This window comes from Canis lupus, chromosome 5 (genome assembly GCF_003254725.2).
Source record: "Canis lupus dingo isolate Sandy chromosome 5, ASM325472v2, whole genome shotgun sequence".
NCBI lineage: Eukaryota > Metazoa > Chordata > Mammalia > Carnivora > Canidae > Canis > Canis lupus.
This window is the reverse complement of record NC_064247.1, coordinates 77,638,841-77,662,087: the sequence shown is the minus strand read 5'-3', so window position 1 is coordinate 77,662,087 and position 23,247 is coordinate 77,638,841. Positions and strand designations below refer to the sequence as shown.

At 41.1% G+C, this 23,247-nt stretch overlaps 1 protein-coding gene across 1 annotated transcript in view; it reads left to right on the top strand.

The window, feature by feature from the left end:
- Nucleotides 1-2,484: 2,484 nt before the first annotated feature.
- Nucleotides 2,485-23,247, top strand: part of PHLPP2 (PH domain and leucine rich repeat protein phosphatase 2) — a 77,260-nt gene continuing 56,497 nt past the window's right edge. Inside the window, exons 1-3 of the mRNA XM_025426742.3 lie at nt 2,485-2,656; nt 11,528-11,796; nt 23,097-23,230. Coding sequence (XP_025282527.1) covers nt 2,558-2,656; nt 11,528-11,796; nt 23,097-23,230 — 502 coding nt within the window. The 5' untranslated portion in view covers nt 2,485-2,557. The remainder of the gene's footprint in view (nt 2,657-11,527; nt 11,797-23,096; nt 23,231-23,247) is intronic.

Here is a 23,247-nt window from a genome sequence, read left to right as displayed (position 1 = left end):
TGACTTGAAAAAAAGAATCAATTGGTTGATTCCTGAATTGGATCTTAAAACATGGAGACCTTTAAAGAGCTACATCATATGATTTCCCGCAGCATCTGGGCTGGTAGTTTTTTTGTTTTTGTTTTCCTTTTGAAAGAGGTACTACTGTTGTTGATGAAAGAAGAAGTAGTGAATACATAACTTTCAGCATATGCTTGTATTCTGAATTGATGCATTAGCCTTTATTACATTAATGGAGAAAACCAATCTACCACCACTGTTCCCCAGCACGAACTCAAAATGCTGGTCCTGGGATAAAATCCTTTTCGTGCAGGTGATCAATCAATAAAAAGCTTCTTATAAGATCAGGAATGTGTAATGTATAAAACCTCAAGAAACAGGCTTTCAGAAACACTAATTCTGGACCATATTTTGGTCTTTCCGCTCTGCCCTTGGTCAAAGTCCACTTCTCTTCCCATATGGGTACCTATAGCTTGTATACCAGTGTTCTTGCTGGAAGAAGTTACCCAGGAATCATTGAAATGGGAATCAACTTTTTTTTTTAATTTTTTTTTTTTAAGATTTTACCCATTTATTCATGAGAGAGAGAGAGAGAGAGAGAGAGAGAGGCAGAGACACAGGTAGAGGGAGAAGCAGGCTCCATGCAGGGACCCCATGTGGGACTCAATCCCGGGGCCTCCAGGATAACGCCCCAGGCTGAAGGTGGCGCTAAACCACTGGGCCACCAGGGCTGCCCAGAAATCAATTCCTTTAAGTAGCTTTCTTAAAAGTAGTTTCAAGGTAGAAGGAAGACCCAGGAGGTAGTCAACCTAAGAGCTTTTTTCACTTTATATCAGACTCACAGAAGTCATTTTTAATTTTAAAATGAGACTAACGAAAACTACTGGAGATCGGGATTTTGGTATAGGCAAAGTAGCTCATATGAAGGGAGAAAGTAGTGACCAAACTTGTATCGAATCAGAATCTACAGGAGTCAAATTTTGTCTTGGGATTTAAAAATCTCCAAATGGATACATATCGTATAGTAGAGAGGGGACACAGACTGACTGTTAGATCTCAAATTCTCTTGTACTAAGCCTATAATTAAAATATTTTAAACATACAGTTGGTATGGACTAGGCAAGCTGGAGCAGTGGATAGGTGATAACCATTTTTACCAATTGTTCAAAGATCAGGGAATTACTGATTTTTTGGTGCTTAATTTCTTACATGTTGCTTGAAGATTTATTAACACCTGTGTAAGAGGGAAAGCCCTAAAATCCAGAAGTCTAAAAGGTTTCCTAGGAAAATTTAGAGTAGAATTAAGAGTAGAAGAGTTCCTCCACCTGAGAAACTGAGTAAATCTTGAATTTGGAAGATCATAATTAGAATGGCTCCTATGAATCCCTACTAAGCTTTTTTTTTTTTTTTTTTTTTTTTTTTAATGATAGTCACACAGAGAGAGAGAGAGGCAGAGACACAGGCAGAGGGAGAAGCAGGCTCCATGCACCTGGAGCCCGACGTGGGATTCGATCCCGGGTCTCCAGGATCGCGCCCTGGGCCAAAGGCAGGCGCTAAACCGCTGCGCCACCCAGGGATCCCCCCTACTAAGCATTTTGTGTACATTCACAAAATCTTGATAGTAACTGCTAGATACTCATTTCTATTTCACAGCTAAGAAACAAAGGCTCAAATCAAGTAAATTGCACAAGAGTATAGGTGTAATAAGAGGTAGAGCTCAGATCTGGAATCAGGCTGTCTGACTCCAAATTTGGCAGTCTGGCTAGTCACAAAAGTACCATCACTGCAGGAATTAAAATAATTAGCTTTTAAGGATTTTCTGAATTAGCCTTGCAAATAATAAAATGGTCTTGGACCATATTATGGCTTGAGGCAGAGTAAGGAATTCTGGTACTTTTACCGAAAGGAGGAGAAAAGTGAATTAAAATGTGGCTGGGCGGTGAGTTGACATCTTGTACACGAGGTTGGGTCGAATTTGCTAAAGAACATCGTGAGCATCTGTAATACGGAAGAGAAAAGGCCCTGCTAAGGGATATTCTCAACAATCCATTCAGTGGCTTTGCATGTGAGGGTGACAGGCCAGTTTCGAAGCAGAAAGAGGAAACATCAGGGAGAGGTAAGTTACAAGAGCCACCCCGAGCGCCAGGCAGCGTCCTGTCACCACTAACGGGCGCAGACTCCCCTGCCCCTAGTCCGTCCAGCCGGTACTTCGGGGGCGGTGGTAGCAGCAAATAACCCTCCCAGCCGCCTCGGCTTGGAGGGCGGCTGGGGGCGCAGGCCCAGCCTGTGGAGGCGCCCGGCTCCGGCCGCCGGGGTTGCGCCGCCGCCCAGCCGGGCTGCGGCTCGCCGAGCTGAGCCGGGGCTGCGCGGGGCCCGCAGCTACGCTGGTCCCGCTGGGCTGCGGGCGGGGCGGGGCCCGGGGGGCGGGGCGGGGCGGGGCCCGGGGGGCGGGGCGGGGCCCGGGGGGCGGGGCGGGGCCGCGGGCTGCTCGCGCGCGCCGCCGAGGTTCCGCGCGCCGTCGCGCCGGCCCGGCGTCCCAGTGCAGCCTCCGCCGCCGATGGGGGAGGTGGAGCCGGGGCCCGCGGGCCCGCTCGAGCCCCCGGAGCCGCCCGAAGCGCCCGCGAGCCGCCGGCCGGGCGGGATTCGGGTCCTGAAGGTGAGGCGGGCGGGGGAGGACCCCGGGGCGGAGAGAGGCCGCCCCCGGCCCGCGCGGTGGCAGGGCGGCCGGCGACCCCCGCGCCGCGTCAGTCTGTCCGCTTCGCCGCCCGCGGCCCCGCAGTCCGGCGGGGGGCGCCGCGGCCGCGGCCCCGGCCCAGGCCTCCGCGCCCGCGCCCGCGCCCGCCCCCGCCGAGGCCGCAGCCGCCTCCGGCCCCCTCGGCTGCCCATCCCTGGCCGCGCGCCACCCGCCTCGCAGGCCCACGCCTTCGGGCCGCCGCCCGCCCGGCCGCCGCCGCCCACCCGGCTGCCGCGGGACCCGGGGGCCCGCCTCGGCCGCCCTCGGCCTCGTTCGGGGCGGAGAGCGCGCGGGGAGTACGCAGGGCTTTCTCCCCGGACACCTGAAGACATCACCCGAGCGGGAGGACGGCGGCGGTGATTGGCCGGGCGCCGCCGTGTGCTCGGGGCTGCGCCGGGCGGAGCGGGCCGGCTCTGCCGCGGGGCTCGCCGCCCGAGCTGGGACCCGGCTGCCCGCTCTGAGGCTCCACCTGCCCGTCTGCGGAGAGGATCCCCGCGGCAGCCGGAGCTCGGGGAGGCTCTGGGCGCGTTGCTGCAGAGAGGAGGGGTTCGGCAGGAAGGGCATTCCTGCGTGCGGGAGCCGGGCGAGGCGGCAGTGGGGAGCGGTTATGCAACAGGCAGCCCGCGGGGCTCGGGGGCAGGCCCGGGGGGGAGTAGGAGGAAAATGAAAGCAGATGTTGGCGGGGCGCGAGTGGTGGAGCCTTGGAGGGGATGACAAGAAGTTTCGATGCACAGGAAATGTGGGGTCGGGAGGGCGACGGTAAAGATGGTTTAAAGGAGTTGTAGGGAGACCAACTGGATAGAGTTTTCTGCTGGCCTCTGAAATAGTTGGAGAGGAATTTTTCTGTAGGTCAAGTGTGTAAACATGATGTCCTGATGATAATAGAGTTCTAGAAGAGGAAATCAGCAGGATTTAAAACTTGGCCACTGAGATGTAAGAGAGAAAAGAACGTTTAGAGGTTTTGATGTCTTTCAGAAATACTTTGCAAAAACAGTGAAAATACACGATGTTAAAAAAAATCTATTAAGTAATAGTTGGCAGTTGGAATTAAGGATGAGCCCTGTACATTGATTGAGATTATTCGTAGGACACTACTACAACATGGGAACACTGGAAAAAAAAAAAAAAAGGATGTGAAGCATCTGGTGAACCCATCCATGAAACAACATAAAATAGAGCTCTGTAAAATATAAGACTTTTTTTTTTTTTTTGCTATCATCTCCCAGTCTTAATGCAGACTTAAAGCAGTAACTTTTCATAGTTTATTCTTTACTTCTGCCTAAACCTTGTACATGTTTATTTTAACTTATTTAACCATAAGTTTAAAATATAATGACTTTAAGGCTTTTAGATACTTATTTAAAACTGTAAGGTCATCAAATGTAAATTGTCAATGAACTTTAAAAAAAAAGTTCTGCTGTGGCTTATCAGGATATGGCAGGTCTGAGAGATAGGTAATGGCCTCTGGCCTAGAAGATAAACAACCTTGGCTTTTTTTATGACAACTTTTTGTGGGGGAGGGAATGAATTGATGAGAGATGGAAGGAACTGAGAAAGGAGGCTCTTGATTCAAGGGTCCTGCCTTCCTAGACTTTCAGGAAGTGGTCAGATTTACCACTGGTTTCCCTGGGTTCCAATGTGGGAACCATTAGAAAGATTCCAGAAATTGATCTTGATTATAGTACTGAGTTGGTGTTATGGGAGGTTGACAGTGTCTAAATGCTCTTGCATCTCTTGCTTTATTGCATATGGTCAATGCTTTAAATAATCCTTGCAAATAAATGGGATTGGCTATGGAGAATAGGTGCTGCGTGTTCGACATACAAAAGTTTCCTTAAGTAGCTGAGTGGTTGAATTTTGTGCCAGATGAAGCTGGAAAAGAATATATGGATAGAAGTCATAATTTCCTACCTGTTCTTTGAAGACCCTTTGGACAAGGCTTATCGTTCTTTTTTGTAATGCTTTTATACTAACTGCGAAGTCAGGAGCATTATTGTCAAGTAATATAGATCTTCATAAAAAGGCTACTATAACTAAGCCAGTATAATTTAGCCAGATTAGATCTAGGTCCATCATATGGGGTATTCGAAAGTTAGCCTCAAAATCTAATTCCAGATGTATTTAGTGAATTACTAATTAGAGTGTACTCCTTTACTGTTGTTGTTGGAATATAGGTGTAGTATTTGTAATATTCTTAAGATTATTGGGAGTAACTTTGAAGAATAATATTCCAGATGGTTGCTACAATTTTGGGATTATATTTTTACTTAGACTATAGAAGATAGATCATAAACTGGACTGCAAGTGCCATGAAATCCATTTTTGTCAGTACTGGTTTCAAGTTTGTACCCAAATAATGTGCGTTTATGGTTTTTAAAAATCAATACCAAGATTTTTAATAAACTGAAATATTCTTCTTCTCCTTACCGGATCCCACTCTTTCCAAAATATTGCTTAACATGTATATTCCTAGAGATGAGCCCATATTGTTTTAAAGTTTTGAATGCAGGAGCATATCTCCTACCTTACGGTATTTCACATTCTAATAGAACTCAGTAGGGAGAGTTACTTGAGCAGACTTTTTCCCATACATATCTTAGAGTTAATTGTATGTGGGTGTTTAATAGTTTATCACCTTTGAACTGATCACAGCCCTCATGTTATTTTCATTTTTAGAGAGTTAAAAGCTTAAAACTGAAGTGGGTACTTTATTCATGGCTTCTAAAGACTTGCAGTTTTTAGAACTGTATTTCAATCTTTTTTTTTTTTAAGGGAGAGGGTGGGGGAGGGGCAGACGGAGAGAGAGAATCTCAAGCAGTGCAGAGCCTGATGAGGCTCCCTCTCACCATCCTGAGATCAGGACCTGAGCTGAAATCAAGTCAGACGTGCTTAACCGACTAAGCCACCCAGATGCCCCTATTTTAAATCTTAAATGTGCTTTTACACTTGTTTGATGTGAGAGGTGATTATAGACCTGTTCCTTTTAGAAAAGTTTGTCAACAGTTTTTATGTAAGAGTAAGGGAAGCAAGAGAATTTTCTTTTTTTTTTTTTTTTTTTATTGGTGTTCAATTTACTAACATACAGAATAACACCCAGTGCCCGTCACCCATTCACTCCCACCCCCCGCCCTCCTCCCCTTCTACCACCCCTAGTTCGTTTCCCAGAGTTAGCAGTCTTTACGTTCTGTCTCCCTTTCTGATATTTCCCACACATTTCTTCTCCCTTCCCTTATTTTCCCTTTCACTATTATTTATATTCCCCAAATGAATGAGAACATATAATGTTTGTCCTTCTCCGACTGGCTTACTTCACTCAGCATAATACCCTCCAGTTCCATCCACGTTGAAGCAAATGGTGGGTATTTGTCATTTCTAATAGCTGAGTAATATTCCATTGTATACATAAACCACATCTTCTTTATCCATTCATCTTTCGTTGGACACCGAGGCTCCTTCCACAGTTTGGCTATAGTGGCCATTGCTGCTAGAAACATCGGGGTGCAGGTGTCCCGGCGTTTCATTGCATTTGTATCTTTGGGGTAAATCCCCAACAGTGCAATTGCTGGGTCGTAGGGCAGGTATATTTTTAACTGTTTGAGGAACCTCCACACAGTTTTCCAGAGTGGCTGCACCAGTTCACATTCCCACCAACAGTGTAAGAGGGTTCCCTTTTCTCCGCATCCTCTCCAACATTTGTGGTTTCCTGCCTTGTTAATTTTCCCCATTCTCACTGGTGTGAGGTGGTATCTCATTGTAGTTTTGATTTGTATTTCCCTGATGGCAAGTGATGCAGAGCATTTTCTCATATGCATGTTGGCCATGTCTATGTCTTCCTCTGTGAGATTTCTGTTCATGTCTTTTGCCCATTTCATGATTGGATTGTTTGTTTCTTTGGTGTTGAGTTTAATAAGTTCTTTATAGATCTTGGAAACTAGCCCTTTATCTGATACGTCATTTGCAAATATCTTCTCCCATTCTGTAGGTTGTCTTTGAGTTTTGTTGACTGTATCCTTCACTGTGCAAAAGCTTCTTATCTTGATGAAGTCCCAATAGTTCATTTTTGCTTTTGTTTCTTTTGCCTTCGTGGATGTATCTTGCAAGAAGTTACTATGGCCGAGTTCAAAAAGGGTGTTGCCTGTGTTCTTCTCTAGGATTTTGATGGAATCTTGTCTCACATTTAGATCTTTCATCCATTTTGAGTTTATCTTTGTGTATGGTGAAAGAGAGTGGTCTAGTTTCATTCTTCTGCATGTGGATGTCCAATTTTCCCAGCACCATTTATTGAAGAGACTGTCTTTCTTCCAATGGATAGTCTTTCCTCCTTTATCGAATATTAGTTGCCCATAAAGTTCAGGGTCCACTTCTGGGTTCTCTATTCTGTTCCACTGATCTATGTGTCTGTTTTTGTGCCAGTACCACACTGTCTTGATGACCACAGCTTTGTAGTACAACCTGAAATCTGGCATTGTGATGCCGCCAGATATGGTTTTCTTTTTTAAAATTCCCCTGGCTATTCGGGGTCTTTTCTGATTCCACACAAATCTTAAAATAATTTGTTCTAACTCTCTGAAGAAAGTCCATGGTATTTTGATAGGGATTGCATTAAACGTGTATATTGCCCTGGGTAACATTGACATTTTCACAATATTAATTCTGCCAATCCATGAGCATGGAATATTTTTCCATCTCTTTGTGTCTTCCTCAATTTCTTTCAGAAGTGTTCTATAGTTTTGAGGGTATAGATCCTTTACATCTTTGGTGAGGTTTATTCCTAGGTATCTTATGCTTTTGGGTGCAATTGTAAATGGGATTGACTCCTTAATTTCTCTTTCTTCAGTCTCATTGTTAGTGTATAGAAATGCCACTGACTTCTGGGCATTGATTTTGTATCCTGCCACGCTACCAAATTGCTGTATGAGTTCTAGCAATCTTGGGGTGGAGACTTTTGGGTTTTCTATGTAGAGTATCATGTCATCGGCGAAGAGGGAGAGTTTGACTTCTTCTTTGCCAATTTGAATGCCTTTAATGTCTTTTTGTTGTCTGATTGCTGAGGCTAGGGAGAATCTTCTTAAAATCTTAACAATTTCAGTGGAAAAGTGATTCTAAAAGCTGAAAGCATCAGGACAGTACTGGCCTTTCCAGCAGTTATCTGATGCTTTACACAGTGGAGAAGGAAGCATTAGGTAATTCAGCAATAGCTAGTAATAGCTGAACAGTTCATCTAGATCTTTGCCAGAAGGCTATGCTTGCTTGGTATCTAGGCCTTTTAAAAATGCCCATTGAGCAGGTTTAAGAGAATGATACCCACTAAAGGTCTAACTCAGCAGTTTATCTTTAAAGGATGGAATATATCATATAAATAGGAGATACATTCTTCGACCAACAACACATGTGTTTCAGTAAAGTTCTTAAGGAATTTATAGTCTTTTTATTTATTTATTTTTTTTCTGGTGCAAAAAGCGTTTTTATTAAAGCACAGGGACAGAACCCATGGGCAGAAAGAGCTGCCAGGGATTTATTGCTGCCTTTTTTTTTTTTTTTAAGGGATTTATGGTCTTAAGGAAAATGGATAAACACATTTTAAAGATTTTATTTATTTGAGAGAGAGAGAGAGCACAAGCAAGGGAGGGGCAGAGGGAGAGGAACAGTCAGATTCCCTGCTGATCAGGGAGCCTTGACATGGGGCTGGATCCCAGGACCTCAAGACCATGAGCCAAGCCAAAGTCTGCTGCTTAACCAATGGAGCCGCCTAGGCACCCCTATAAACACATTTAAAAATGACTTAAAAAAATATTTTTAAAGATTTTATTATTTGAGAGAGAGAACAAGCACAAGCAGGGGAAATGGCAGGGGGAAAAGGAGAAGCAGACTCCCTCCTTACTGAGCAGGGAGTCCCATGCAGGCTCCATCCCAGGACTCTGGGATCATGACCTGAGCCAAAGGCAGATGCTTAACTAACTGAGCCACCGAGGTGCCCCTAAAAATGACTTTAAAGATCCTCACAGAAGAAAAATCATGGGTGAACTAATATAATAACTTCCTGGGACTTTTTTCTTGACTTTTCTAAGATTGAGAAGATCATTGGGCCATTATTTGACCTTAAAAAGTTTTTTAAAAGAAACTTTTTGGTGGTTCTGTGGAATAGTTATCTACTTGTTCTCAGTAATAGTGAGCAAAATTTCTCTCTGCTCAGTGAAGAATGGAGAGCTTCTTTGTATAAATATTACTGTACCGTGTAGAATACTGTTTTAGATGGGCCAGTTGATCTTTCCCAAAGACTAAAAAAGAAGGAATATTTAAAATCAGTGATAAATTATTCAGTGGCTAAAATTACTTGATATAAATATGATGGCCTTTGTCTTTATAAAATAAGTACTTGAAATCCCTTTGTTAATTCTGAGATGTTCAGCTTTGAGAAAATGCTTTTGTGGAGAAGAGAGACCTAGTTCCTACCTGTAGCAGGGGTTTATCCTACTTATCTAAAGTTAGAATCAGTAATAATCCTCATGGTTTTGAATAGCTATATTCAAATCCTTAATATCTGTAAAACAGTGGATTTGCCTGTTATCCTTAATTTAAACAACGAAGCCATTCTCACTCATATTTTTCTTTATTCCCACATGGAAATACCTTCTCACTTTTCCTTCGCGTTTCTTTATCATCTTAGAAATTGAATTTAAGATGCCATATTTACCCTCAAGTACTTAATCTCAGTAATTACAAAAATTATATTTGCTTTATTTATAGGTATTTCTGACTTCCAATAAGGAATAGTAGCAAAAATTTTTTTTTTACTTTGTGGTTGGTAAAAAGGATTTTAGGGTTCTCTGTATAAAAAGGAGACTTTCCCCTCAAGTTTGTTCAGCTTCTTGCCAGAGCAAATTGGGCTAAAGTACAGACTGGGAATACATTCTGTGATGTGATGTGATGTGATGTGATGTGATGTGATGTGATTTCTGTGAGTTCTGTGTGCATCAGTGTGCCACTCAAGTATTAAGGCAGGACTGTAATAGATTCTCAGTGTAGAAGAGAGGAGGAAACATCAAATGCATGGTTAAAACACATTGTGATCCCTGTAGTAGTAAACATGGGGGTTCAAGGTGAAGAGGTTCTGCTGTGGAGAGAGTAAAGAAAGTCACTAATTCTAGGTATGCAGAGAAAATGGGGATGGGAGACATGGAAGGCCCCACAGGGAAGAGTGACACGTGAGTAGAGTTTTGAAGGCTATCTAGTCAGGTGGACAAGATGGAGAAGGACATTTCAGACAAGTCACAGAATTGTGGAATCGTGGTATATTGGGAGGGTTAAAAGCGGGATATGACTGAAGCAGTGATAGGTATGGAGAATGACATAGAGAAGTACAGCAGTGTATTAGAGGAAATGTCTTTATATTAAAGGGAACAGGGGCGCCTGGGTGGCTCAGTCAGTTAAGCATGGGATTCCTGGTTTCAGCTCAGGTCATCATCTCAGTTGTAAGCAGGTGCAGGGCTCCGTGTTCAGCGGGGAGTCTGCTTGTCCTTCTCCATCCCTCCCTCCTCTCTTGCTCACTCTCTGTCTCAAATAAATAAAATCTTGAAAAAGAAAAGGGAACAGAAATAGCCCATCATAAAAATAGAGCAGGTCAATACTGATCTTTAGAGACTTGTCATATTGCTGTAGCAATTGTTTTTACTTTGAGATAACCACAGTGTGTGTGAATTTCACATACCTAGATTATCAGATGCAACACTAATTTGTTTGGAAATGATGAGAATGGAAAGAATATTTGTGCAGTATTCTGTACTTATTTGGAATCTGAGGCAGAGGGTCAGGACCCTAGAGAAACTTGCAATTTGCATTGTAGAGACATGTACAAAAATGTTTAATGCAGCATAGTTTCCAACAGTGAAAAATTAGAAACAAACTAAATGCCATCAACAGGAGAATGAATAAATTGCAGTGTATTCATATAATGGGATATTATTCAAATGAGTGAGCTGGGTGTATTAGCATGACCAGTGTTGAACCAAATCTAAAAAATGGCAGGGTGAAACATAAGTATGGTAGGATTTAAAGTTCTAAATCATGGAAAATAATTGTGTTTAGTTTATAGATATGTACCTATATAGCGAACATATAAAAATTCATGGAATGGTGAAAACAAATACAGTAGAGTGTTTCTGGGGAGAGAGGGAAGGAAATGGGACTTAGGTGGGGTATTAGGTGACTTGAGCTAAATGTGTAGGAATATATTGTGTGTATGTTCTTTAGAATAAGGATCTAAATATGGAAATAGGGGATCCCTGGGTGGCGCAGCGGTTTAGTGCCTGCCTTTGGCCCAGGGCGCGATCCTGGAGACCCAGGATCGAATCCCACGTCAGGCTCCCGGTGCATGGAGCCTGCTTCTCCCTCTGCCTGTGTCTCTGCCTCTCTCTCTCTCTGTGACTATCATAAATAAAAATAAATATAAATAAATAAATAAATAAATAAATAATAAATAAATAAATAAATATGGAAATAAATATGACAAAATTTGTGAAAGTTAGGTCGTAGGTAAACAGATGTTTTATTATTCTTACATTTTTCTGAAAATATAAGAACAAGAAAGGGTTAGACAAAGTGTTGGACAGAGCCATAAGCAGCTGGCAGGGGAGAAAACTGTTTTCAAGCTTAGGAATGGGCATGGCAGGTGTGGAAGGCCTCATGACAGGAGGTGGTAGTGGATAGAGAGTGGAAAGGTGGGTTGGGGACTAAACATGTCTAACTCAGCCAGACATTGTAGCTAATGATTTCTTTCTCTTGATGTTTTTTTAGAGAAATATGAAACGCAATGGGAGCAGGAATTGTTTGACTAGGCGAAGTAGGTTTGGTTCTCGAGAAAGAGACTGGCTGAGAGAAGATGTCAGCAGAGGTTGTGTTTACCTTTATGGAGCAGACACGACCACTGCCGCCACAACCACCTCTGCCTCCGCCTCCTCTGACTTACATCTTGTCCTGTGCACCGTGGAGACACCAGCATCAGAAATCTGTGCTGGTGAGGGAAGGGAAAGTCTTTATTTACAGCTTCATGGAGACCTAGTCAGGTAAGGTCTCAGTTTTACCCCTCTAACTCTGTCGCAGTGTAAGTAATCTCCATTTCTGCTTGGAAGTGGGCTTTAGGATTTTAATTGTGCTTAGAACTGATAATTGATTATGGGTCACTAGACTTGAAATAAAGACTTGTCCTTGGCATGCTGAAATTATGGTTTTGAATTTAAAAGCTACCAGTGAAGGAAAATTTGATAGTTACTTCATTTGGGTTACACACGGGTCAAATATCTAAATTTAAAATAAATATTTTAAGGTTATTTAAAGAAATAGGGGTGCCTGGGTGGCTCAGGTGGTTAAGTGTCTGACTCTTGATTTTAAGCTCAGGTCTTGATCTCAGGGTCATGTGTTTAAGCCCCAACACCTGAGAATGGAACCTGTTTAAAAGAGTTATTTAAAAAAATAATATGTGTAAATTGAATGAAATTGAAATGTATGGAAAGAAATAGAATAAGTATAGAGGTTCGTGCATAAATAAGTATGTGTCTGTATATAAATTTAAAATTAATGGTGCTAGGGACACCTGGGTGGCTCAGCAGTTGAGTGCCTTCCTTCAGCTTAGGGTGTGATCCTGGGGTCCGGGATCGAGTCCCACATCAGGCTCCTTGCAGGGAGCCTCTTCCCTGTGTCTCTTCCTGTGTCTTCCTGTGTCTCTGCCTCTTCCTGTGTCTCTGCCTCTTTCTTTGTGTCTCTCATGAATTAAAAAAAAAAAAAAAAAAATCAGTGGTGCTATATGCAGCACATTGTTGACTTGAAATCTCTTAGAGATCTTTCCATCTAATTTTCATTTATTTAATGGCTGTATAATATTCCATTTTATGAGGCTACATCATTTTAGTGGATCTCCTATTAATGGACATTCAGGTTGTTACCAGTTTTTTACTTCTACAAGCAGTGCTGCAGTGAATATTCTTTTACCTATGATAATTCACCTCTGTGGAAGTAATCTTGTAAAATAAAACTTCTGGAAGTGGAATTATTGGGTCAAAGGATATATGCATTTATAATTTTGATACATATTGTCAACATTTCTTTTTGTAGAAGTTAAACTTCAGCAAATAATATAAAAGTATGACTGTTTTCCCCTTTCTCCAGAACGTGTTAGCATTAAATTTTATATATAAATATAGATACATACTCATGCATGATACTTGCTTGTGGGTAGAAATGATTGTTAGTGGTTTTTAAATTAGAGAATTATAAAGTCAGCATTCCAAGGACAAATCTTTTTTCTAGCCTAATGACTTAGATTCTTGCAAATCTGATAGGAATTTTATTTTTGTCATTTTAATTTACATTTATCTTAGTAGAGCATATTTTCAAATCTTTTTTTTAAGGATTTTTATTTATTCATTTGACAGAGAGGACAAGTGGGGGGAGGGGCAGAGAATGGGAGAAGCAGACTCCCTGCTGAGCAGGGACCCTGCTGCAGGGCTGATCCCAGGACCCTGGAATCATGACCTGAGCCAAAGACATTTAACCCACTAAGCCATCCGGGTGCCCAGTAGAGCATATTTTCATAGGTTCAAATGCCATTTGTGTTCCTTTAAAAATTTTTATATGACTGTGAAGGAGAATGTTCTCATAGTATCTTTTACTGTGCTTATGAACTCTTTGCTTCAATGTAAAAAAAACAACTATTTTTTGAATTAGACATAGAATAAGAGCTAATGCAACTGACCATTGACTTTCTCTAATCACTCTTCCCTGTAATAAATAAATGTCCCGAAACAGAATTCAAAGCTGTAGATTCAGTACTCTTGAAAGTGAGAAAGGAAGCTCCCGCTTTTATCTCAAAATGTGGTAATAATAGTAACACCTTTAGCTGAGCTAAAAATTGATGTAATTTTAAAAGTCTAAACTGAGTTTTATTTACTATGTGTTCCTTTTAGGATTTGGACTAATTCCTGAAAAAGTAGATTAGCATTTGAATGTTTTCTTTGTTCACCAGTTAACTACATTTCCTAAATCCATTTGCAAGACGAAAGGATCAGACTAGGTGATCCTTAGGCTTTTCTAAATCTTAACACTGATTCCGATCTAATTTTATCAGGTGGAAAGCCTTGACCTACATTAGAGCTGGTAGTGACTGATGGAGTTCATGTATTTAAACCTAAGGCTTACTCATTTGTATACTAATGTATTTGATACAGAGATACTATAACGAAACTCCTATCTGAATTTGCTTGCTACTACTAATTGTGTAGTTAATCCAAATGTGAAATTATGTATTTTTGTGAATCTAAGTTACTTAAAATGGAGAGTTTGTTTTAAAGATTTTTATTTATTTATCCATAAGAGACACAGAGACATAGGCACGGAGAGAAGCAGGCTCCACGCAGGGAGCCCGATACAGAACTCAATCCTGGAACCCAAGGATCAGGCCCTCAGCCAAAGGCAGACAGCCACCCAGGTGTCCCGAGAGTTTGTTTCTTTCTTTTTTTTTTTTCTTTTGAGAGTTTGTTTCTTTTTAGCCCTGTGGCCTTGATAATTTTGTAATGAAATGGCTCTTCATAGATCTAATTGATTAGAAAATAATGAAAACAAAACAAAAAAAAGAAAATAATGAGAACACTATTGAATTGCTCTTTGAAAAGAATGAGTATGTTCTCATTGCTGGAGGAGAAGCTCAAGAGGTGTCGTCACTCAGCCAAAGAAAGATGACGCTGGTGATGAGGATAGATTTGAGCTAACATCGAGGGCTTCGTTTTGCTAGGTCCAGTGTGCTTAGTTATTTACGTACGTAATCTCATTAAATCCTCACAGTAATTAATTCCAAGAGCAGTTGCATCCTTTCTTTCAGAGGAAAAGCGAGGCTTTGCAAGAGGTCCTACAACCTGTTCAAGGTCAAGCAGGTACTGCCAGGGAGTTGGACTAAGGAGGTGGTGAACTTTGTTCGAGGAAAGGCCCTCCAGGAGAGGAACTAGTACTGTGTCCTTTACTCAGTTTCACTCCTTAATCTTATGATTTAAAGATCTTTTTTTAGATCTCTTACTCAACTGTTATTGCTTGAGTTCAGTCTTGTGTTATCTAATCAGAAGAATAGATACTTTCTTCATAATAGCCTGTGAGATAGTTGACAATATAAGGCACTTTTTTTTTTTTGCTACTTACTGAAGTATAGTCATTGTAGAAATTTTGCAAATGAGAAAGTATAAAGAGAAATAATAATCTTCAGTGTTTGTGCTTTTTGTAGATTACCTCACTTAATCCTCACAACGATCTTGTGAGGTAGATACTATTTTCATTTCATAGATGAAGAAAATTTTCTTTTCATAGGTGAAGAAACTTTTTAAGGTTAAACCCTCTCACCCAAGATCGCTTGTGGCAGTCAGATGGGGGAGCCACCAGATGTGGGGTGCTCCAATCTACAGCGCAGGCTGTGAAAGAATTCACTCAAGGCAGAACAGGAGAGAAAAGTTGGTTAAAAACACTGCAAGGGGGATCCCTGGGTGGCACAGCGGTTTAGCGCCTGCCTTTGGCCCAGGGCGCAATCCTGGAGATCTGGGATCGAATCCCACGTCAGGCTTCCAGTGCATGGAGCCTGCTTCTCCCTCTGCCTGTGTCTCTGCCTCTCTCTCTCTCTCTCTGTGTGTGACTATCGTAAATAAATAAAAATTAAAAAAAAAAAAAAAAAAACACTGCAAGGAAGCAGTGAAAGCAGAGAGATTGCCCCAAGGCAGTGGTGAAGGCCCACAGCTGCAGGGCAGAGTGAGGGAGGACGAGAGCATATAGAATTTTCCCTTTCTTGGTGATCTAGGAAGGGTGCCTGGCTGTAATTGGTCATTTAGGGCCTATGGTTATTTCAGGGGGGTCACTTCTGAGCCTGTTTGCATCGCCTGTTTGTGTTCAGCACCGTGGTCCCTATGGGCCCTTCCTCCTTACTCAGCTTCCACTGCTTGAGCTTGTTACCTCAAAGCTGCCTCTACCTCACTGAGCTCATGAGCGGTGGAGCTGGAATTTGAACTCTTGTGTTCTGACACCAGATCTCCTATATTGACTCCCCATACTTACTCCCCCCCACCCCCACCACTCCGATCTTTTTCAAAGTGAATGTGTATGTAATTTTTAAAAATTACATTTTGGGGCCCATACCATATATTCAATTTTATTTACATACTTCAGTTAATTTCCTGTGTCATGAAAAATTCTTTAGACATCAGTTTTATTTGCTACAGGGTATTCCATTTTACAGAAATACTGTAACTTGTTTAAAAATTGAGAAATAATAGGCAGTGATGATTTAGAGCTTGGATTCTGGAACAAGCATGTGTGGGTTCATATCCTGGCCCTGGCAGTCACTCTGCAAGTTACATGATGCTCTATGCTTTAGTTTACTAATGTGTAGAATGGAGGATAATTGTATTTACATTATAGAGCTATCATGATGGAAATTAATTACACCTTGTGAAGATCAAATGAATTAATACTTGTAAAATAGTGCTTCTTAAACTCTATAATGCTCACCTGGTGAGCTTGTTAAGATACAGAGTCCGACTGAGAAGGCCTGGGTGGGGCCTGAGATTCTGTTTTAAGCTTCTAAGTGATGTGCTTCACTTTGGGTGGCAAGGAAGTAAAGTGCTGACTATCATGTCTGACACCCAGTAAGTGCTCAGTGCGTGTTACCTCTTTAGATTGTTTCAAATCATTCAAATCTTAGATGTGGTGTTGTGATGACTAACCCTTAGTTCATGAATCTTTATATTGTTGATCTCCCTGGGCTCCGTGCTAGAAATGGGATTACCGGGATGAAATTTACCGCATGTTTTTTTTTTTTTTTTTCTAAATCACCCATGACTTCCTTATTTCCCTTATTTCCGTACTGTTTTTCAGTCATGGACTTGTCACTTCAGTAAAACTGAAGGATTGCTAGTTTATAGAATTGTAGCACTTGAAGGAACCTGAAGAGGTCCTCTATTAGACAAAGTCTAGTCTACTCAACTTCATGACCCCTCACCCCTCACCCCCTGCCCTTACCATTTGGAAATATGTCTGGGGCAGGGTTTGCTGATTGTCCCAACTACGAGGGAGAGTTGCCAGCATTTAGCGGGGCACGGGCCACAAAGGCTTAATGTCTTCAATATGTGGGATAGACTTGTACAACCAGGAATTGTCTTGCCCAGAAGGCCAGTAACTTCCCAGTGGGAATAACAGACCATTTCCCTTTGTTTCATAAATGTGAAACAGACCTGGAGAGGGCGGGGGGATAGAATGTTCCTCCCGCTGCCTGGTCTGCTGCTGTCCTAGTCCATTACTCTTAGATGATAATATTTGGTTTGTTTTTTTATTGAACTGTTTGAGTGATAACTGACTCACTAGTGAAGTTTAGTATAATCATTGCCTTCTACCTGAAAAGTTGTAACTAGATCATATATGACAAAAGTGGAGTGTCCCTTGGCTCATGGTCATATATTTACTTTTATTCTTAGTCCTCAAACTGAGTAAGATTTCTGTGTTTGATTATCTTTTAAGATAAGCTAGGAGACAGTAAGATTTTTATAACAGAAAATACCCTTGGGGTTTGGGATCCTGCATTCTAATTACTTTTCTGTCCTTGACCCGACGGAGTGACCTTGTGCAGGTTACTAAAATCCTGTTTACCATATTTTGACATTGTAAAAGTGGAGTGAATGATACTGTTTCAGGATATGTACTGACCTTGATTGCTGCTGAGGAAGGAAAGGAGGTTTTTGTTTGTTTGTTTGTTTGTTTGTTTTGCTTCATATTTCTGATATTTTAAAACTTAAAAATCTGTTATACATTAATTTTTGTTAATTTTTTTTTACATTTTATTTTATTTTTTAAAAGATTTTATTTATTCATGAGGGACACAGGGAGAGAGTCAGAGACACAGGCAGAGGGAGAAGCAGGCTCCATGCATGGAGCCAGACGTGGGACTCGATCCTGGGTCCCCAGGATCACGCCCTGGGCTGAAGGCAGTGCTAAACCGCTGAGCCACCTGGGCTGCCCGTTTTTACATTTTAATACTAATGAAATCAGCTTGTATTTTATAGTTGTGGATGGGTCATAGTTTAATTGGCAGTGTTTTTTTCTTAATGGTTATTGCAATACCATTTGGTTTACTACAGTATAGTTCTGATACTAACCACCCAAACTTTTCACAGACTTCACAAGTTAAAGGGCATGGTCCCCAACAAGATTGCCCTTCAGATTATAGCCACACTTCTGACCAACTGGAGGTTGGTCATGGGGGTACCCATGACCCTTTTAGGTTTAATAATTTACTAGAATGATTCAGACTCAAAAAAGTGTTGTAATTATTATTACAGTTTTAGTAAAGGATAATAAAGAATACAAATCAGGGATCCCTGGGTGGCTTAGCAGTTTAGAGCCTGCCTTCAGCCCAGGGCGTGGTCCTGGGGACCCGGGATTGAGTCCCACGTCTGGCTCCCTGCATGGAGCCTGCTTCTCCCTCTGCCTGTGTCTCTTCCTCTCTCTCTCTCTTATGAATAAATAAATATAATCTTTAAAAAAAAAGTACAAATCAGAACTAGCCAAACCCACTACCACGAGAAATAACAAGTATTAAAAAAAATAATAAGCCTGGTTAGAAAGGACCCTGCCGATACTGTTACATTAGAAATGATCATGACGATGTAAAAAAAAAAAAGGCTTATCCATCAAATTGGCCACGTGGTTACAAATCTGCGTGCGAAGTCCCTGAGCTCAGGTGCCAGGAAGGATGAGATTACTCTCCTCTTGCTGTACTTATGTGTCTCATCAAAGTTCCATGACAAACATGTACAAATTTTTAACAAAAATTGGAGAAATTAAATAGGAAGCGGTATAAATGGTTATTGAGGGGAGGTTGAATGATGAGCAATGCCTCATTCGTGTTATTGGAATATATGTGCTTAATGAGCAGGGCACACATAGGGCAAGGTCTGGGAGGGTGATAAACATAGAACTTCCATGCCCTCTCCCTTGTCATCTTCCCAGCACATCTCCCCTTGTTCACTGACCACAGAGTTCCATGGAACTTCAGTACAGTTTTTTTTTTTTTTTAAAGATTTTATTAGTTTATTCATGGGAGGCAGAGACATAGGCAGAGAGAGAAATAGGCTCCCTGTGGGGAGATTAATGCGAGACTCCGTCCAGTACCCTGAGATCATGATCTGAGCCGAAGGCAGATGCTCAATCACTGAGCCATCCAGGCACCCCTTCAATACAGTTTTTAGTAGCATTTCATTGAGTAGGCTTGATTGATTCAACGACCACATGCTTGGCCTTTGATCTCCAACTCTCTCTTCCTTCCCTATGTATTCAGGCTGGCTCCAAACCCCAACCTTCTCTTCACTTGGTTGATCTTTATGGTTACCAGCCCCTATCTTGAGTCATCTCATCTGGTAGGGGTGATGCCAGGGGCTCATGAATGACTAAGACACTCCTAATATTCAGGAAATTCCAAGGCTTTAAAATCCCCCCCCCCCCCCCCCCCGCCAGGAATCAGGAACGAAGACTAGTGTAAGATTCTGTATTATACAACAATGATAGGCACAAAATAATGTATCTTTCAAATGATGGTGTATTAAACTGGAATACAGTAATTTAAAAACATTACTTTTTAGGTTCTTCCATGCAAAGTTAAAATATAAAGTGTTTTGAGCTCTCTTCTGCATAAATTATTTTAACTATATAAAATAATGCAGTTTACCTAAAAGAAACTAGGCTTTGTAATGAAACCAACAAACCTTGATGCCACAATGTACTAATGGTATGACTGGATCTCATTTTCCTTATTTGCAAAACAGGCATAGCTTTATAAAATGTTGAGCACTTTTCAGCATAGTGTCAGGCATGAAATAGATATTTATTGAAGTATCCTCATTATTATGTTTGTATTATCTGTATTGTTGATCTTAACATCTGTAGATTTTACCTTTCTAGGTGGCCAGAGATTGAGTTTTAATCTGAATGTAGAGAATGCTGCTTTGTTAGGGTCTTTGATACATTGTACTATTACCATATTATATTTTAATAATGTGTACTTTTGCCTCCCCCTGTTAACTAGAATTCTTGTGAAAAGATACATGGAATGAAATGTAGTTTTCTCTTATCTGTGTTTTACCTGTGGGCATCATTTAGAATAACTATTGACTGCTATTCCTGGCTAAAAGCTCTAAATGGCTGTTGATAGCATTAAGGTATTGGTTGGTTGGTTTGGAGAGAAATAACTGTATATATTCAGATTTACAGGGACCCTAGTAGCTCCTAGAAGCCTTAGAAGCAAACTAAAACTATAACCATCTTTTGTCTTTCCTTAAAGCAGTAGCAGAAGTATTTCAAATGCTGAATAGAACATTGACAATATTTCTCCTACACCTCTTTTAGCAGTATATAATTTTCCTTTGATTTGTGAGAGATTTAACAAATAGCTAAGTACCAGCTTGTTAAAGTTAGGGAACTTTGAAACATAAAATTGATCTATAAGCAGGTAATACCATCCCCCCCCCCAATACTCTCTACTCTCTTAAGCAGGTGAGTTTAATGAGTAAATAGAATTAGTCCCTCATTTTACTTGTTTTTGCAGTTCTTGAAATAGTTCTTGTTTACTCATTTATGCTAAAGTAATAAGAGCAGATGTTGAGATTCTCCTGATTTTTTTTTTCTGTCCTACCAGGAAAAATATTTTCATTAGGTGGAAATGTATAAAGAGGGTTTCAGAATCTACAGAGCCTCTTTAGGAAGGAAAGTTGATCAGGTAAAATGTGTCAGAATTAGGATGTTTCCATTTCTTTTGGTTTTCTAGACAGAAATTGAAAAATTGAACTAGTGAGAGTTATCCTGAAAGTTTTATTTCTTTGGTCTTGGCTATGTGATCATTATGTGGAATTATGATATTTAAGTACATTGAACTCTGTATCTAAAAATAATAGCAGGATTCAGGCAGAATTTGTATTGCATTTGGAAGGTATCTTGGATATCTCATTGACCCTTGAGTTCTAAAAAGACCCTAAACATCATCTGTCCCAACCTGATTCTTCTATTTTTCTTTTCTTTTCTTTTGTTTTTTTAAACTAGGCTCCACACATAGCATGGAGCCCAGTGTGGAGCCTGAACTCACAACCCTGAGATCAAGACTCAAGCTGAGGTCAAGAGTCAGATGTAACTGACTGAGCCACCCAAACACATCTCAGCCTGATTTTTTTTAGGAGACTCTTTATCTAAATTAAATGCGTGTGACAGATGGCTCTCTAGCTTTCCATGAGCTATTTTGAGAGGCAGTCTGTTTCGTTATTGGGCATCTCTAATTATTAAAGTTCTTCCTCATTTTTTAAAAAAAGATTTTTATTTATTTATTCATGAGAGACACACATAGAGAGAGAGGTAGAGACAGAGGCAGAGATACAGGCAGAGGCAGAAGCAGGCTCCTCACAAGGAGCCTGACGTGGGCCTCAATCCTGGACCCCAGAATCATGCCCTGAGCCAAAGGCAGACCCTCAACCACTGAGCCACACAGGCATCCCTCTTCCTCATTTTTTTTTTCTCTCTTCCTCATTTTTGATCCAGGTTTACCTGTGCAACTTTTCATTGTTCCTAGTCCTGTTCTTTAGAGTGATCCAGAGTAAGTCTAATCCTTCTTGACACTGGAAGACGAGATAGCTCCTTATGCCCTTGTCATCTAGTTAATCCTTCAGTGTTTAGGTTACATGGCTAATTGACCCATCTAGAATACAGGTTATTAGAAGTCTCTTAAAATATATTCTCCTTAGAAGAATTCTACTGGTGTACTGGGAAAATGTCTAATACTGCTGTAGCCCTTTGTGAATTTTTATTTTATTTGCCTAGAGATTAGTTGTAATTATTTCATAAAGTTTATATTCTGTTTCTGTTAAATTCCGTATTTATTTGTCTTTTTAGGGTTTTAGTTCTTTGGTCATTCTTCATGTAGCAATTCTGAGTTTATGGATAAAAGTCTGCACTGAGCAGTCAGGAGGGGCCAAGTGGTTGTTTTATTTTTGTATTTTCTCATCACTATGATATACATTCCTAAATTATCATTTTTTTGTGGAGCGTTCTGATTTGATGGGGGCTGGGGGTGGGCCCGTGAAAGAATTCACCCAAGGCAGAGCAAAAAAGGTAGAAGTTTACTGAATACACTGCAAGGGAGTAGTGGGCAGGAGAGCAAAGGAGAGACTCTACCACAAGGTGGTGGTGCGGGGTTATAGTTATAGGTTGGAATGAGGGAACATGGGACTCAAGGAACTTACCTTTTTTTGGTAATCTTAAGAACTATGCCTGGCTGGGGCACCTGAGCATCTGCCTTTGGCTCAGGACATGATCCCGGGGTCCTGGGATGGAGTCCCACATCAAGCTCTCCTCTGGGAGCCTGCTTCTCCCTCTGTCTCTCTGTCTCTCTTATAAATAAATAATTAAATCAAAAAGGAAAAAAAAAAAAAACTGCGCCTGGCTGTAAGTGACCCATTGGCTGGTTGCTGAGAGCCTGTGGCTTAATGAGTCTGTTAGTGTCAGCTTGGTTGCTGTGGGCCCTTTTACCTTGCTCAGGTTTCCATTGCTCAGGGCTATTGCTAAAGACAGCCTCTACAATTTTGGAGCTGTTTATCTTCAGCTTTGGAATATTACTATTTCATGTTATTTTTACTTAAATTTTATTGCCAGCTGTATTTTCTTCTCTTTTCACCATGAAATACAGATGGCCTTCATATTTTTTACACTGATGAGAGGTGTACCATGTTTCTTCTAATTAATACAATTCTTAAGTTTTAAGTAATCTCTGTACCAAACATGAGACTCGAACTCATGACCCTTAGATCAAGAGTTGCTTTCTCTACTGACTGAGCCAGCCAGGCACTCCTCAAGTTTTCTAAACAATCCTTTTAAGACCTAAAGGCTAATGCTCCTTGAGACTTTTTTTTTTTTTAAGATTTTATTTATTTATAAGATAGAGTGTGTTTTGAGCATGAGCAGGGGAAGGGGCAGAGGGAGAGGGAGAAGCAGACTCCTCTCTGAGCAGAGAGCTTGATGTGGGGCTGGATCCCAACCTAAGCCAAAGACAGACACTTTACTGACTGAGCCACCCAGGTGCCCCACCATTTGGAAATTATTAATTTGTTGTTCTTATTCAGTAAATATCAGCAGATATTCCCCCATGTAAACAAAAGCTCTTTGGGGGTCCTCTTGTTTATATTAGTTGTATCATACGATATTAAAGAAAATCTCGATACAGAAGTAATAATCTAGAACATATTAAAAGATTTTAAAAATGAAACATTTTTATTTTTACTAAATACTTTTCTTTTAATTGTGTAAGCAGGAGACTAGAACCTACAGAACGACCTCTTCAGATCGTTTATGATTACTTGTCCAGGCTGGGATTTGATGACCCTGTGCGTATACAGGAGGAGGCAACAGATCCTGACCTCGGCTGTATGCTTCGATTTTATGGTGGTAAGAATTTATCAGTG